Genomic DNA, 14,870 nt, shown 5'->3' with positions numbered 1-14,870 from the left:
GGGGTGGTTGAGAACTGAATGGAATGTGAAATATTTTCCATCCGAAGGAACCGGAGGACCCACAGAGTGAAAAAAAAGACGTCCGAGTGTCAAAGTCAGTAGTGAATGGAAGTAAATTAAAGTGAAAGAAGAACCAACAAACGAATGTTCATGATGGCTTCCTTAAGGGTTTGGAAGGCTTAAAATGATTTGAAGATTGAGAGTGATGTGTTCTTGTTTCTGCCGGGGTGGATGATAAAAAAAAAATAAATTCATCATATTACTCCACCTAAAGCAGTTCGTTCGCAGGTACGAACAACAATGGAACGAAATCCATTTTACGTTACCACTTTGACTCCTAAAGTTCGTGTCAAACAAACTTTTTGGCTTAAGGAAAATGGAAGAAAAACATACGACCGTTTCCACATCTACATCAATTTTAGGGTTCGGTGCGGATTTACTGATACCGATACTGTAGGGAGAATAGTGGAAATAGAGCATATAGCTTTACACACACCAAGACTCAGTCTGCCTTTGCGTTTGATAACCCATCCGATAGAACCGATTTGAAATGAAGAAAAAAAAACACACACACACATACAAATTTCACATGAATTTTCTAATCTATATGCAAAGTAAGATTAGATTCCGCCTTTCGTACATACATGGGTTATTCATTTGACCTCTAAGCAATAGCAATGTTTGTGGCCGTTGTGTTTCTGTGAGAATTTGTAACGGTATAACCAACGAGGAAAGGGAAATCTTTCCTTGTGCAGGTTAAACGTCTTGCGTCCAGAGTGAAGATAAAAAGATAAATCCCACCCGGTATTGCAATTGTTTTTATCCATTTTTCCTTCCGTTCCGATTTTCCTCAAACCGGCGCTTTCCGTAATGTAATTGCAAACTTTTTCACTAAAAAACTCGAAACGGTTCACCTAGACAATGGATGGATTTTGAGCAACGGGAGCAAAGAAAACTTAAACGAAACGTATATTTGATGTATTAAAATGGATTAAAAATTACCTTTTCTCGGCTTCCTTTTTTCTGAAGTTGGGGTGAGGGTTTGGTTTGAGATTTAGTTTATAATTTAGATTCATCCGTGAGGTGGTTTTTAGTTATTTTTGTTTGTTTGTTGGTGAACGCAAACGCACAATTAGCAGAATTGTGACCGACGTTCCGTACGGTTGGTGTTTGTTTGTGGTGTGGCGTTATGATGTTTACCATTAATCCATTCATTTTCAGCATTTGAAATGGATACGAGGTATGATTATAATCAGTTTCGTGTTGTGGTGGTTAATATGAAAGGGAAGCGACACAGTAATAAGGGATGACCAGGGTTAGGATTAGTCATGAGTGAAACATCATGGAAATGATCATTAAAAGATTTGGGATATCAAGAAAACAAAACAAATGGTAGGGAGGACATTACAATGTGAAGAACAGTTTGATTGTTTTCAATTCATGTTACGTCGAGTGATTAATGGACATATTAGTTGGAACAAATTTACACAACACGACGGGTTAAGAAGAGAATAAAGATGAAAAGAGAGAGAGAAAGAGAGAAAAAGAGATACAAAAAACAACCGGTTATATGAGCATAATGAATTTTAGTTCGGTTAGTTGCAAATACAGGAGTATACAGTAAACAACTTGTCTTAAGATAAATTAAAAAAGAATGAATCGAACATAAATGAAAACACCTTTCGGTAAAGTAATGTTAAATCCACGCATACGCTGGTATCCCAATCAGTGATCCTTTCGATTCATTCTTCTACAGAGTAGAAACTATTACAAATACCGCATCAATAAAACGCAACAGAGCAAAAAGAAACTGTAACTAAGTTTATAAACAACTAGCTTTACGTTAGGATAAACTGAACCATATGTATGAAGATTGAAATGCAACCGAAACCTATTATTGTCAAATCTACCATTCATAGACGAAGAAATGGAGAAAAGGAATAGTACAATAGGATTGTACAGCTACAAAGTGTGAATCAACTGAAATGAAAATCGCCTCTGATGATCCTCATCCTCTACGATGGAAGGTTGAGGTAATAGCATTGTGGAAGTAAACGGATTTGGAAAGCTTGTTGGGTTTAACATTGGCACACTGGAGCATGTTATTTACATCTGCATGAAGGAACAGTATAATGGTAAACTGAGAACAGGGAAAGCGAATCAATCACCAACTACAGCGATGGGATGGATTTTGCAATTGTTATGCAAAAAAAAATGCCCTCACGGAGAACTTTGTTTAATGCACCGAAAATTAAACATAACAGAAGAAACAAAAGCGTATAGGTTCCAACGGAACAACGGTGTTGGAAAATGGCAATTTGTTTTTCACCATCACAGCTTATTGTACATGTTGAACATTTCGCGAAAGAGATTAAATTATGCGAGGAAGTAGGAAAAGCTGTACCCAATGAGCTAACAACTGGAAAATCAAATGTTAAGTCTAGTGTTGTTGTGAAAGACATTTGTATTAGAATTATTTGCTCCTTATGAGGTTAGCAGTAAGAGTCCTGATTGGTTAATAAACACAACAACAAAAACTGAAACGGATACGATGTGGTTGTGCAGTTTCTCTAAATAACAAATCATAAGCACAAATCATAATTGCTATTTAGCAGTAATGTAATGTAAATAATGTTCGAAAACGAGTTAACGATTAATTTGTACAAAAGACCGGGCGCCTCCATTACATAGCCTCCACGAATTCTGAAACAAATTTCTGAACAATATTCTACCATTGTTTTCAATAGAAATGAAAATAAAAAAATAAAACCTTTTGCTCAAAAACAAATTGACATAGCACACATAATCAAAAACCCTTGCACATGGTGTTACGTGGTAGCTGTTTTGCACTAATAAAAAGCGTTTCCAAAATTCGTTACTTCCTACAAAGCGACCCATCAGTGATGGAGAAAAAAAAACACAAAAACAAATCTTTCCCGTCCCTTCTTGAACGGGTTTGCAGTGTTGCGGTGTTTTGCAAGCTTGGGCTTACCTGGAGTGAGAACCTCCGATGGGCGACCTTTCTTCCTCCCCTTCGCTTGCTTATGTGAGGATTGTCTTGGCGAAGGGTTTTATTTTTTAAATATTCTAGTTGTGTGTACAGTCTGTTAATGGACCAACCGGCCAGAGCGAGCGATAGGGAAAGAGAATAGAAAGGGGAAAAAAGAAATATAACGCTACCGTTAGAAGATGGAAATAAATTTAAAGTGCGAAACCGATCACTCGATGGCGCTCTGGCGCCCGCACCAGCTCTTACCTTTTCAGCTCGGCTCTGATGTCCTCGGGACTCATCTCCGATATTGTGACGTCGCCAACCTCCGGGTCACCCATACAGATGCCAGCGTACGTGCCGAGTGCCCCGCCATGGTGTGTACTCTCATGTGCACCCTTGAAAGCATCCACAGGTAAGCGGAATGATACGTCATGGGCAAGGGAACGAACCTGCAAGCTATGACGATGCAACAACACACACGGAACATCCAAAAAACACACACACACACACATAGACGTACGCAACAGGAGGAAGGTATAGGATCCTCCCGGCGTACGGAAATAATGAAACCGAGAGCCGGAATAGAATATAACCAGGAACTAAGAAAGCTACTCGGAAACAAACAAAGGAACACAACGAACAACACCAATAACCCAACAGGAAATAGAACCAGGTAAAGAGAGTATGTGTTTGAGAAAGAGAGAGAGAGATAGACAGGAAAGAGAGAAAGAGACAGAGAAGGAAGGAAGGATCCTAATCCAAAGGAAAAAGAAACGGTAGGATATAACAGCGATGCAATGTGTACGTTGCTAGACAAACCGGAAACAGATGACAACATAGTATAAACAGCGATGGTTAGACGAAGAATCGACAAACAAATGCGATAAATGGGGTTCGTCTATTCTCTTCCAAGGAGCCTCACACATACACCACCATCTAGCATTCGCTCCCTGTAAGAGTGCACGTGCAATTTGCAACCAGACAGTTTAAATTTGACCAATGGGTTTCAGTTCGCCCAAAAAAAAAAACGATAAGTTCGCTAATAGTTGTGGTTTCCCATTTCAATGTCTATTTTGGTTTCATGGCTTTTCGAATTGTACCAATTTAGCTTCGCTGTTGACTGTTAACCGTTTTGTTGGGATTAGCACAGAATAGTAGGAACACACATCGAAAGTACACCGAACAGCAAACATACAATGACTTATGTGAACGCAAAAATGGATTCCAATACGTTGTGCTAATATTGGAGGCACTTTGTACAGTTTCGGTAGACAAATGTGGTTGCATTATTCGACAGGTCGATAGATATTGATTCTGATAGATGAAGAGGCAAATATACAAAATGGGCTAGTGAGATTGAGAGAGAGAGAGAGAGATAGAGAGGAGGCTAGGTCCATTCTTATACAAATTGTTAGATGTGATGTTAGTGTAAGTGTTTGTTTTGTGTCCATGTACGAAAGAATTGAGGATGAACGGGGTGCGATTGTAAGAACACATGCTTTTGAATGAAACGATACTGGATGATACTCGATGATAATAAATCTGTATAATAAAAAGATCCATTTTCTTATGTTTTTTATGTTCTTATGTATAAGATCCATTTTCTTATATCCATTTAACTACAGGAATTAGACGAGATATTTCTCTGTAGAAATGTGGTCTTTAAATAGGGGTTCGAGCCATTTACCTTCTGAGTTAGACATAAGTAACGATGGAAAACCTCAAATTGTTTGTATTATTTTAGCGTGCTAAGAGCGGTAATAATTATGATATAATAAACACTCGTACAAATTTGTAAAGTAGTTGTATGTTAAATGATATGTGCATTTTTAATGTAGCTTTTCTAAAAGAAAGCTTATGTACAGTATCTTATCGAGTATTATGAAGAAGTCTTTACATGTTCATTGTAACCTATGTTTTTGTTTTTTCCTTTTATTTTTTGTTTTACCTATTTCTATAGTAAGCTAGTACATAAGTTTATTTCTCTTTCTTATCTTTTGATAAAGTATTTTATAAAAAAAGTACTTATCGCATCGTAAATTAATTGTTCTACCATTATTACTTGCATTACAACCTAACAAGGTAACCACCTAACTAAAATATTTAATTACACGATCATCGAATGTGAGTTGAAAAACAATTGTTTGGTGGATTAAATGATTAAAAATTCTTTCAATTATAAGTAATATAAAGTAATAAAGTAATAAAAAGGTTTAATCTTTTTTGGGATGATTTTTACTACGCGGCGGCATAAAATTTTATTCCACCAATATTGTGTTCATAATCAGTGTTTGTAAGCTCTTTTTATTTACACCACGCTTTACACCACATGCAACAGCCGCGTGGGAAATGTTTTCCATTACAAATTTTCCACCCGCCTGTACAGTCTTTCTACTACTCACTACTTGGCACATTCTAACTGTCTTCCGCACATCGTGTTGGCGTAACTAGCGTTCGGCAAGCATGTGATATGAGAAATAATAAAATTCTTACCGAAGCACGTCGCACCTTCTAACGTACACTTTGAAACTCTTTCATTATCCAAAAGTGATCTATAACCGATGCCGAGGGTGCAAAGTGGGCAGCAGAGGTACGTTGAAGGTTTAACGAGATCCTTCAATATGCTTCAAAATTGGTGCCAGGTGACACTTGCCTAGACAAAGTTCGTACATACATACATACATGCACACACACACATACACAAAGGGGAAGAAGTTACCGTGTCTGCATCTCGTTCATGTTTTACAGATACTTTTCATTTCTACTTTTTCACCCCGTGCAACAAGCTTTCGTGTCCGGGCAATGGTTGTTACGTGACAAACTTCTCGGTAGCATCCGTTTAAAGAAGCAGCAGCAGCAACAGCACCAGTACAAAGTTTATTGTCATGAAAATTTGATTAGGATTCGTAGGACAAACTTTTTTTTCCACCCATTCCACCATCCAAAATCGTGGCTCAAAGTTTTTTTTCCCTCTGCTTCTTTTGATTCCATCGCCTGCGCCAGCGTTGCTTGTGGCTGGATTTTGCTACTTCCGTTTTTCGGAATGATATCTTGCACGGAATTCGGTGCTGTTTGCTAGAGTCACCGTGTCGGCAGCTTCCTTTTAGCGGTGCGGCAAAAGCGCAAAACGATGAGAGATGTCCTTTCGATTGAATTTTCCTCTCATGATTTATGTAATTTAATAAGCCCGGAGATACTTGGGCAAGGGTTTTCCTGTTTAACTTCTGCTACACACACACACACACACACACACATACATACATGAGACGCATTCGGATGGCCGCGGACCGGAACCAACCGGTTCCAAAAAGGATGCTTGCTCGAACTGGCGGAAAATCGACACAGAAGACGAGTGTCGTTGGTCGGCAAGTTGTGCGTGGTACGTGGGTTAACTGTGTGTGTGTGTTGGGAAGTTTTTGGTCGACATGGATGTGTTCTGGGACCGAATTCGGGTTTTGCAGCTTGCGACGAACTTTCGGGCAGACGCCCAACTAGACCGAGCTGGAATTGTAACTGGCAAAACCCGAAAGGACGCTGGGAAGGGTATGTGTAAAGTGTTAAATTACACATTTATCCTGGATTATCGTCCCCTAGAGGCGATGGATCGCGCGGGCGATGAAGCAAGCGGATAATAAAGATCCAATTTTGCTCGTACCACGTCTCGTGTATATCGTCCTTGGGAAGGCTAGCGACGGTGCATCAGAAGTGCTGCAACTAAGCGTGCTTCCGTTGGTGGTGTGCACCGAACCATAAGACAGTAACACTCACAGATTGGAGTGGTTGGCTTGTAGAATGTAATTTCGTAATTTGGAGACTTTGAAAGATCCGGACCATCGTGCTGTCACTGCGAACCATGCTTGTCGCAGTTCCTACTGTGTAATGTAATGTTACTTTGGGGACATTGAAGTAGTATTTTTTTTCGGACATAAGCAACATAAGCAAAACTTCCGTTTCCGGTTGAGCACGGTTCATACTGGTTACGGGTCGCCTTGCTTTCGAGACGAAGTTCCGTCTCGCGAGTGTTCCCCGCTACGGAGTGGAGTTGCAAATGTTATCGTTGTTTGTTTGTTTGTTTGCTTTTTTTGTTCTATTTATCCACACTTTTTACACAGATAAAACAAGTGCAAGTGTGCAGTAGAAAATTGGTACCGTTTTACTTTTTCCCACTGATTCGATACAATTTCATCAGCAGTAAGTCAACCTATTGAGCAAGTTTTGGACTGTTGGTGTGAGGTGGAACAAGGCGTTGGATAAATATCGATCCGCAAAAACTTGTTTTTTATTTTTCCCAAACACCCAAAGTTTGTTGCAACACTCTATACCAAGTGGGTACTCTCGGGACTTTATTTTTTTGAGTGACTTTGAGAGTTTAGAAGAGTGTGCTGATATTTGTGACGACATTTTATGTATACCGCAAGAATCTTTGGGTTTGAATCGTTCTAAGCGATAGAATAAACTACACAATTTATTGTTGATGTCAATGTTACATGTTCGATTCAGAAAGATGGATTTACAGTGCCCCAAAACACAAATACGGACACCTACAGAATGGACGGCTGCCATTTTTGATTATTTTTTTCATTTAAAATTCAGTTTTATGACATTAAACTTTAATTGTGTAAAGCGAAAATTTAGATCAGTTACAACTTTATGCATAAATGTTTCACTAACTAAGTGTGAAAATACATATGCTGCTTCTTTTGAAATAGCTTAACAACCTACCGTGGTTTTAGTGACTATTATGAGCTTAGGGAATTTGTTTCCCATGTCAGTTAGGCAGAGAGACTGTTGTTGGCATACGGAGAACCTCAAACACTAGAATCAAATCAAAAGCACGCGGTGCTTTAGACCATGTGCTTAATGTGATCTTCTGAGAAACTGTTATAGATTAAATTCCCTTCTATGCACAAACTAATAATCATGGGGGAATAGAATAGATCGATCCAAACATTAATGTTACAATTATTAGGCTGCCTATGGATGAAAATGATATGTTTAACATCAAAGGGCAATACACTTAACCGCAGTATATCATCACTTCTTGTTTAAGCAGGGGTTTAAATGTTACCAGCATTCAAGTGGGCTATTTTACACGCTAAAGTGATGTGGACGTTAAGATGTATGAGTGCCATAATTAAAATCAAACACCTTTAACCTGAATCTGTTCCAAGTCGCGGGATCGGATGATTCATCCGAAGGCACGAGACAGACAACCGTATGTGTTTACATTTACTCGCGGCAGTGTATGTGTGTGTGTCATCCAGCCGTTAGAATGAAGGCCGCGAGTTGCGTTTAGATTGTTTCAGTCGAATAAACACGCAATCAATTTCGCTCAATTGCGCCAAACGCTATGCGGGAAGCTGTTCGCGGAACACACTTTGAGCTTTGTGTTTGTCAACATTAGCGCTGCTCGCATCGTCGACGGTACTTGGCTGGAGTATGTTTAGTAATTGGCAAACAAAATGTAGCAATAGGAGGTGAAAAAAGTGCAAAAAAAAACGCACACAAAAAGTTTTACGATTGTTCACGTTTTTGGTCCTAGCGTCGTTCCATCGTTCACACAGCGTAATGAGACGGTGACGGCACAGCTTTAAGATTCGATTCGAAGCCATAACGGTTATAAGGCGCTGGTGTGCTATTGCTTTTAGCAGCAGGTTACAGCGCAAGATTCATTCTCTGGGTGTAAGTTTATTTTCCACCGACCTACGCTATCTTGATAACGATGAATCAAAAACAACATCCTGCCTTTGACATCGTTTCAGTAAACAACCGACCCGGTGGTGATGCCGCCTGTCGTTGGCGCCATCTTTCTTTTGCCGCAAAGCAAAAAAAAAAAAAGAAAAACATCCGGATGGTGTCTGTACATTGGCGTGGGGTGTAAAGTACGGGAAGATTTTGTAAATAAGTGGTTCAATTTGTTTTTCATTCAAACCACCCGGGTACCATGGTTGACAAGCCCATGGTTAGCTTAGAGAATGGTTGACAGATGGCAAAAGGAAGCGTGTGATGATGACGAGATAAGAAGGCAGTCCGCTAGCTTAATCCTCCCCCCCCAAAACAGCCCACCCCATTACAGATGGTGTCCCGTCGGAACCAGTTCACCGGTCGAGTAGAACACACATAATACAAAAACCAAGTAGGGTGCCCCTCTTTTTTAAAATGCGGAAGGTTTTTGTCTGTAAAGTAAGTGGCACATTTGGTAAGAAAATCAGGTAGTAAGTTGGCGGTAAAGTGGGCACTTTATGCGAAAGAAGTTTATAAAAAGTGTCAGCTAAAAAGGGAGTAAAAATTGCCAAATCATTGCGCGAGTAATGAAAGCGAAAAAGATCACCGAGAACCAAATAAAACACAGTTGCGAAAGAGAAATGTTAGAAGAAAAAGCACACCAGTGTACAGAAGGTACGGAAGAATTAACGCCGGCATCTTATCTTTGCTTAAGCTGGAAAATATGATGCCCTTCCAGGCATCGGTCTGAGGCTATCATTATTATTACTTTTCTCGTACTTTCCCGAACGAAAGTATATTTCGATGACATAACGCTTTGCCCAGTCGGAAGTAAGACTGGTCGGGAAAGCTCGTTTCATTATGCCAACGATTTTGCTTGGGCTAATATCGAAATAATTAGGTATCCTAGATGGAGTGTGCAGAAGGTAGATTTTATGAAAGAAAAACCCGCCATAAGATTAGTTCTGTATTGTTGGAAGCAAACAAGCTGAGAATGATGAAGGAAGATGTTTTTCCCATTTTTTATGATTTTTATGATGTTTTTTTTTGTCTGTGGACAAAACACAACCACAGTAGAGAAAGTGTATTGAAAGTAATTACCATTGGACTGTTTTTTTCAAACTTTTAGTGATGGAAAACAATGGAAAAACGTAGAACGGAAAAAGCTGTTTGTAGTAGTATTGCGATAGTGTGTGTGACTAATGGTGGTGTACGTATGTTTTGCATAGTATGTTGAGCGTGTGAGACATATTTACAGAAACACTGCTACAGGCGCACATAGGCCGCACATTGATGCACGAAAGAAACAAGGCACGCAAAGATGGGACAAACATATTGAACAACAAATTTGGCTAACGAAAAATACACGGAGCGTGCGAGCGCAGATTTGTTCCCTTGACTATTTTATTTATGTGGTGTTTCTTTTTTTTTGATAGCATAAGTGAGGGGCATAGCAGCAAGATGGATGTGATGAGGATATGGTTAGGGTGGATATATGGATGTTGTTTTGTTTTTTTGAATTTACGAATTGAAACTAATGACCATGATTGTTGTAAAGAGCAGTATCTAATCGTGTGCCATGTACGGTAGCCGTTCGATTTGATTTGGAAAATTTCATTGAAGTACCAAAACGTTAACGTGTGTTCCAATGGGAGAGAATGAAAAGATGCTTACAAAATGTTGAATGGTAAATAACCATTTTGTCTTTTTTTTGTTTCGTTGTTGGATTGAAAAAAAAATCCTTCAAAGTGGATTGCGGACTGGAAGGGAGAGGATCAGGGTAGCAGGATCAGGATGCACAATATTGTGCGAAAGAGGATGAAGGACAGGGAGTTGACCCGCTGACATTTACCTGTTTGTGCTGGTACCATAGCTTGGGGAGAAATATCAAGCCCAACGTCACGGTGTTGGTCAGCTGCGAGCGCACGAACAGGGCTAAGAATAGTGTAGACGGATTGAATTCCTCCAAATACCAGAAGCGTAGTATGTAGAATGTGGACGAGACGAGGAACTCGATCAGTATGGATGCTACTAAGAATTGTCGCTCCTGGCAAATGCGAATAGATAAGAAAACGGGGAAATATTAGTGTCTCGCTTAGCACGTGAAAGTTAAATTTATTACAAAGAAGATGAAATTCATGTCTTAAAATGTAATAAAATGTTGAATAAAAACACAAGAATTGAATAACCTATTTGAGATATATTGTTGAGACTCTTTGAGATGCGTGGTGCGTTTCTCTGTTCCTAGTGGCATCAAATAACTTACCCGAAATTGTGTATTAGCATTACGGCTAGCGATGGCCAACTGTAGTCCGAAGCCCAGTATCAATAGCTCGCCGGCCTCCGTCACGTAATCCCAGCGTAGTGGGCGGCACATATTGGACGCAACCTGCTCCGCGTCCATTGACTGTGGTTGGTCCATCTGCCAAACCAGTTCGCTGTACTGCAGAAAGTCAAGACTGGTCGCAGTAAATGCGGCCAGATAGCATAGCACCGCGACGATCATCGCGCACAAGTAGCGCAGCAGATCGAGATCTCTCACAACCCATCGATGAGCTTTTCTGGTGCGGAACTCCACCAGGTGACGGTACAGCTTGAGCACGATCGCACCGTAGCAAATGATGAACCCCAGCTCACGGCACCACGGTTCCAGCAGGCACCGCACTGTTGATGCCTGCAGGAAGTGTAGAGCAACCTGTACCGAAGAGAGTGCGAGTGTAGAGCAACAATGTGTAACGTTTAGTATTAATACACTGTAGTTGTAGAGCAATATAAATTTGATTTAAATCGTGTAGTGTTAGAAATATATAATGTACTTAATTGCTTTGCTATACAAATTATCTGTAGTATACATATATAAGTTGCGTGCTGATACTGGTTTGATTTGTTTTTGTAATTTTGTACCAAACAATGTGATTTTCACTGGAAGTTTTACCACATTTATTTTTACCACTTTTAAGTTTACTAAGATTAAGTTTTTCAAAAAAAACTAGCAAAAGTAATTATATTTCGGTTACATCTGTGGATCAGGCTATGATACCTTAGTTATGAATGAGCCTTATTGATATCCCAAAGTTTTAGAGTTGCATGCAAAAAGGCAAAGCATGATAAAGATCCTTTATAAACGAAAGATGTGTATTCAAAAGCACTTGGAGTGACCTCTACTCAATCAGCAATTTGTCATCGTTAGGAATAGGAATGTTACGAAAGCTAGGAAAGTGGGTTCTTCTTTGCATAACGACCTATTAAGCCATTCCTACAATATCTGGCTTAATAGACTTATTTTTATCGAGTAGCTCAGTAGTCAGTTCTAGCTAAGGAGGAACGATCCGAGAGGGATTACGTATCGGTCCTGTCATGGTAAACTATCGTCGCTTCCGCATACTCCATCAACCATCAAAACTGGTATGCAATGAAGTTAACAAAGTCGCATGCCATCTTCAGTATTAATATTTCGCAATACCACATCGCGGATACTTAAATATTCATGGTGAGAAGATCATGCTGTGTGGGACTAGATGGGCGCGATTTATTATGAAGTACTAAAACGAAACGAAATGATGAATGCGAAGGTTTCCCTCCTCGTACGACAGCCGGAGCTTTTCTCTCTGATCGGCATTTTACAAATTACGGCGAAGTTAATTATTAGTGCCGTACAACACTTTTGAATAATGAAAGCATAAATATTTCCACATTATTATAAATAAAATTTTAGATTAAAATTTTTTTTTGGTACAAAAAAGGATTAATTTTCAAGCATGAAATGTACTCTTCCTTTTCTTGAGATGTAGTTTTCCTTTACTCTACTGATTATAAATTTTTTCCTGCCTGAATATTTCATTATAAAAACGTGGTATTTACACTTGTTCAGTTGTTATCTCCACTTTGATTGCCGCTTTAATTCGTTCATGAAACGGCAGTGTGGTTGATAAATGTTTTATGCTTTGCGGTATGAGATATAGGAAACGATAAACGGCGGCACCATCCATCGTCATACGGTTGCAGCCAGTCTTAGACTGACAGCGTTTTGCTATAACGACAAGCCTACTCGTAAGATAATCGAAACTTCGGTAGCACACTGGGTAGCAATGATGGCAAACGGAAATGCATAACTATGTCAGCTCGGTCCCAGCTGGAAAAATACTATACTGCCAGGCTAGGCCGTGACTACACATCGCACCATAAATCATTTCGCATGGGAAGCAATAAAATGAAATGTAGTTAGTGCGAAGGTTGCAAATAGTGGATGCAAAGAAAAAAAAAACAACCCGCCATCATCAGTCCGGTATGTCTGACTGGTTGGTACAGTAGGAAGGATGATTTGTGCGTTCCTCGTCGTTGACGGCTTTTTTTGTTTTTTTTTTTTGCTGGAAAATTTCTTGTTAGCGGTTAGTCCTATAAAATCCTACCTACGTTCATCACTGTCAGCGCATCGCTACGTTTGCCGTCGAGTGACATCATTATCGCCTTTCGTTGGTGCTTTTAATGGATTTTTTTCTTCTTTCTTCTCGCTATGTAATACATTTTGCTGCCTGCCTATCTCCCCGGTCGATGGATCAATGCAATTTTAGTGGCGTTGCACTGGTTTCGCACAGGGAAAATCAATTGTAAAATGAATCCGTTTACGGCCACAAACGAATACGGTCGCCCCAAGGTGATATGGGTTGTGGAAATTGTAAGTTGGTAAAGATTCCCTGAAGTGACATTAAGCATTTTGTACGGTTTATATGAATCTGTTTGATCCCTGGATATACAGTGCTACCAGTTTCTATGGGCGCACCCAAAATTTCTTGAATTTTGATATTTCTTCAAAAGATACGTTATTGACCAGTGTGGGAATTTTGTTTGTTATTAAAAAAGAAGAATTTATCACATTTTTCAAGAATTTTATCGTGCGTGTTTTATTGTTATTTTGGCCTTCCAGTTTGTATGGGCGCACCACCAAAAAATCGTTAAAAACGTACATTTAATTTATTGTTATTTTTTCTGGTGCATGTTTTATTGTTTTTAAATATTTTGTTCAACCAAAAATCAAGAAATTTGGGATTCGGCCCTAAAAACTGGTAGCACTGTATAAAAAAAGATTATGCCTTCAGTTATTGAATTCAGGTGTTTATTGCAACGAATACAGAAACAATCGTACTGTGATTTTTAAAACCATAAAACCGTATTTTTTCTTAAAAAATAAAAGCAAACAAAACAAAAGATAGATATGAAATTCAATTCAACAAACAAATCCAAATCCAGAAAAAAAGCTTATCCGAAGTTTGCAAGTTTCTTCAAGTATTTCAATTATATTTAAATGCCAATTCGCACAAAATTGCATAACAACCCGTTAAAGGTGCTGGTCATTGGTGCAAAAGAATTGAAAGGTTTATTATAAGCTTCGTGCTAAGTGTCATAAAGTGATTTCTCGATACCGATTCCATCAGCATGCTAAATTGATTCCACTGAACTTCGATCGAATATTAATCCAAAATGTAGAATGGTCTATGGATAGATTATTGATTTGTTAGAATGGAAGTAACAAAACCACATTCACATTCCCTTCTGCTAGAAAGCATATTTTCCAATCCATTTTTTCGCAATACATTCAATGGCAAATCGGTTTGAACGAGAAGCGAGATGACAAAAGTGTGCAAAGTCAACATTTCTCCTTTGTACGTGTGCCGCTTCTCAGATAAAAGTAAATCTACCGTGCGGGCACAAGATAGCCGACTAAAATTTATTGACATTCCGTTCAAATTATGTTTTCGTAGCTATTTCTTCTATTTTTGGCTCCGAATGTTTGCCTTTCCCTTGCCATATCACAACTGATTGTGAAGCCTCATGTTGTGTGTATACATCTTGCCCTATCGCTTGCATGGTGGCGTTTTTAGTTCCACTCTTTAGAGAATTGTTATCGCTTGTGGGGGGAGAAAAAAATAAGAAAATAAAATGATAACTTCTTGAAAATGTTGATAAAACGACCACGGCCAGACTGGATAGTTGGCGATGTGGCATTCATCGTGGTCAGTTTTTCTTTCTCCATTGTGCAGAATACGAGAAGATGGGCAAGACGCATGATGCTGCCCTTGTAACTGATGCACGGAAGCGGCAAGTCATGCCACTATGGTTGAGTTCGTCGAGCATAATGGTGGAATGGCAAGCGGCG

General features: G+C 39.2%; 1 protein-coding gene across 10 annotated transcripts in view; it reads right to left on the bottom strand.

Moving 5' to 3' along the window:
• Positions 1 to 14,870, bottom strand: part of LOC125766116 (probable G-protein coupled receptor 158) — a 58,207-nt gene that overhangs the window by 5,319 nt on the left and 38,018 nt on the right. For 4 of the 10 annotated variants that reach the window (XM_049431775.1, XM_049431776.1, XM_049431778.1 and 1 more), the window contains 5 exons: positions 10,983 to 11,411; positions 10,569 to 10,763; positions 3,257 to 3,441; positions 2,993 to 3,104; positions 1,003 to 1,023 (listed from right to left, as the gene is read on the bottom strand). In XM_049431775.1, coding sequence (XP_049287732.1) covers positions 1,003 to 1,023; positions 2,993 to 3,104; positions 3,257 to 3,441; positions 10,569 to 10,763; positions 10,983 to 11,411 — 942 coding nt within the window. Of the gene's footprint in view, positions 1 to 1,002; positions 1,024 to 2,992; positions 3,105 to 3,256; positions 3,449 to 10,568; positions 10,764 to 10,982; positions 11,412 to 14,870 lie in introns of those variants that run through there. The other 6 variants (XM_049431783.1, XM_049431781.1, XM_049431780.1 and 3 more) reach the window with 6 other exon arrangements.

This window comes from Anopheles funestus, chromosome 2RL (genome assembly GCF_943734845.2).
Source record: "Anopheles funestus chromosome 2RL, idAnoFuneDA-416_04, whole genome shotgun sequence".
NCBI lineage: Eukaryota > Metazoa > Arthropoda > Insecta > Diptera > Culicidae > Anopheles > Anopheles funestus.
Note: the sequence above shows the minus strand (reverse complement) of the source record. Positions and strands in the feature narration are given on the sequence as shown.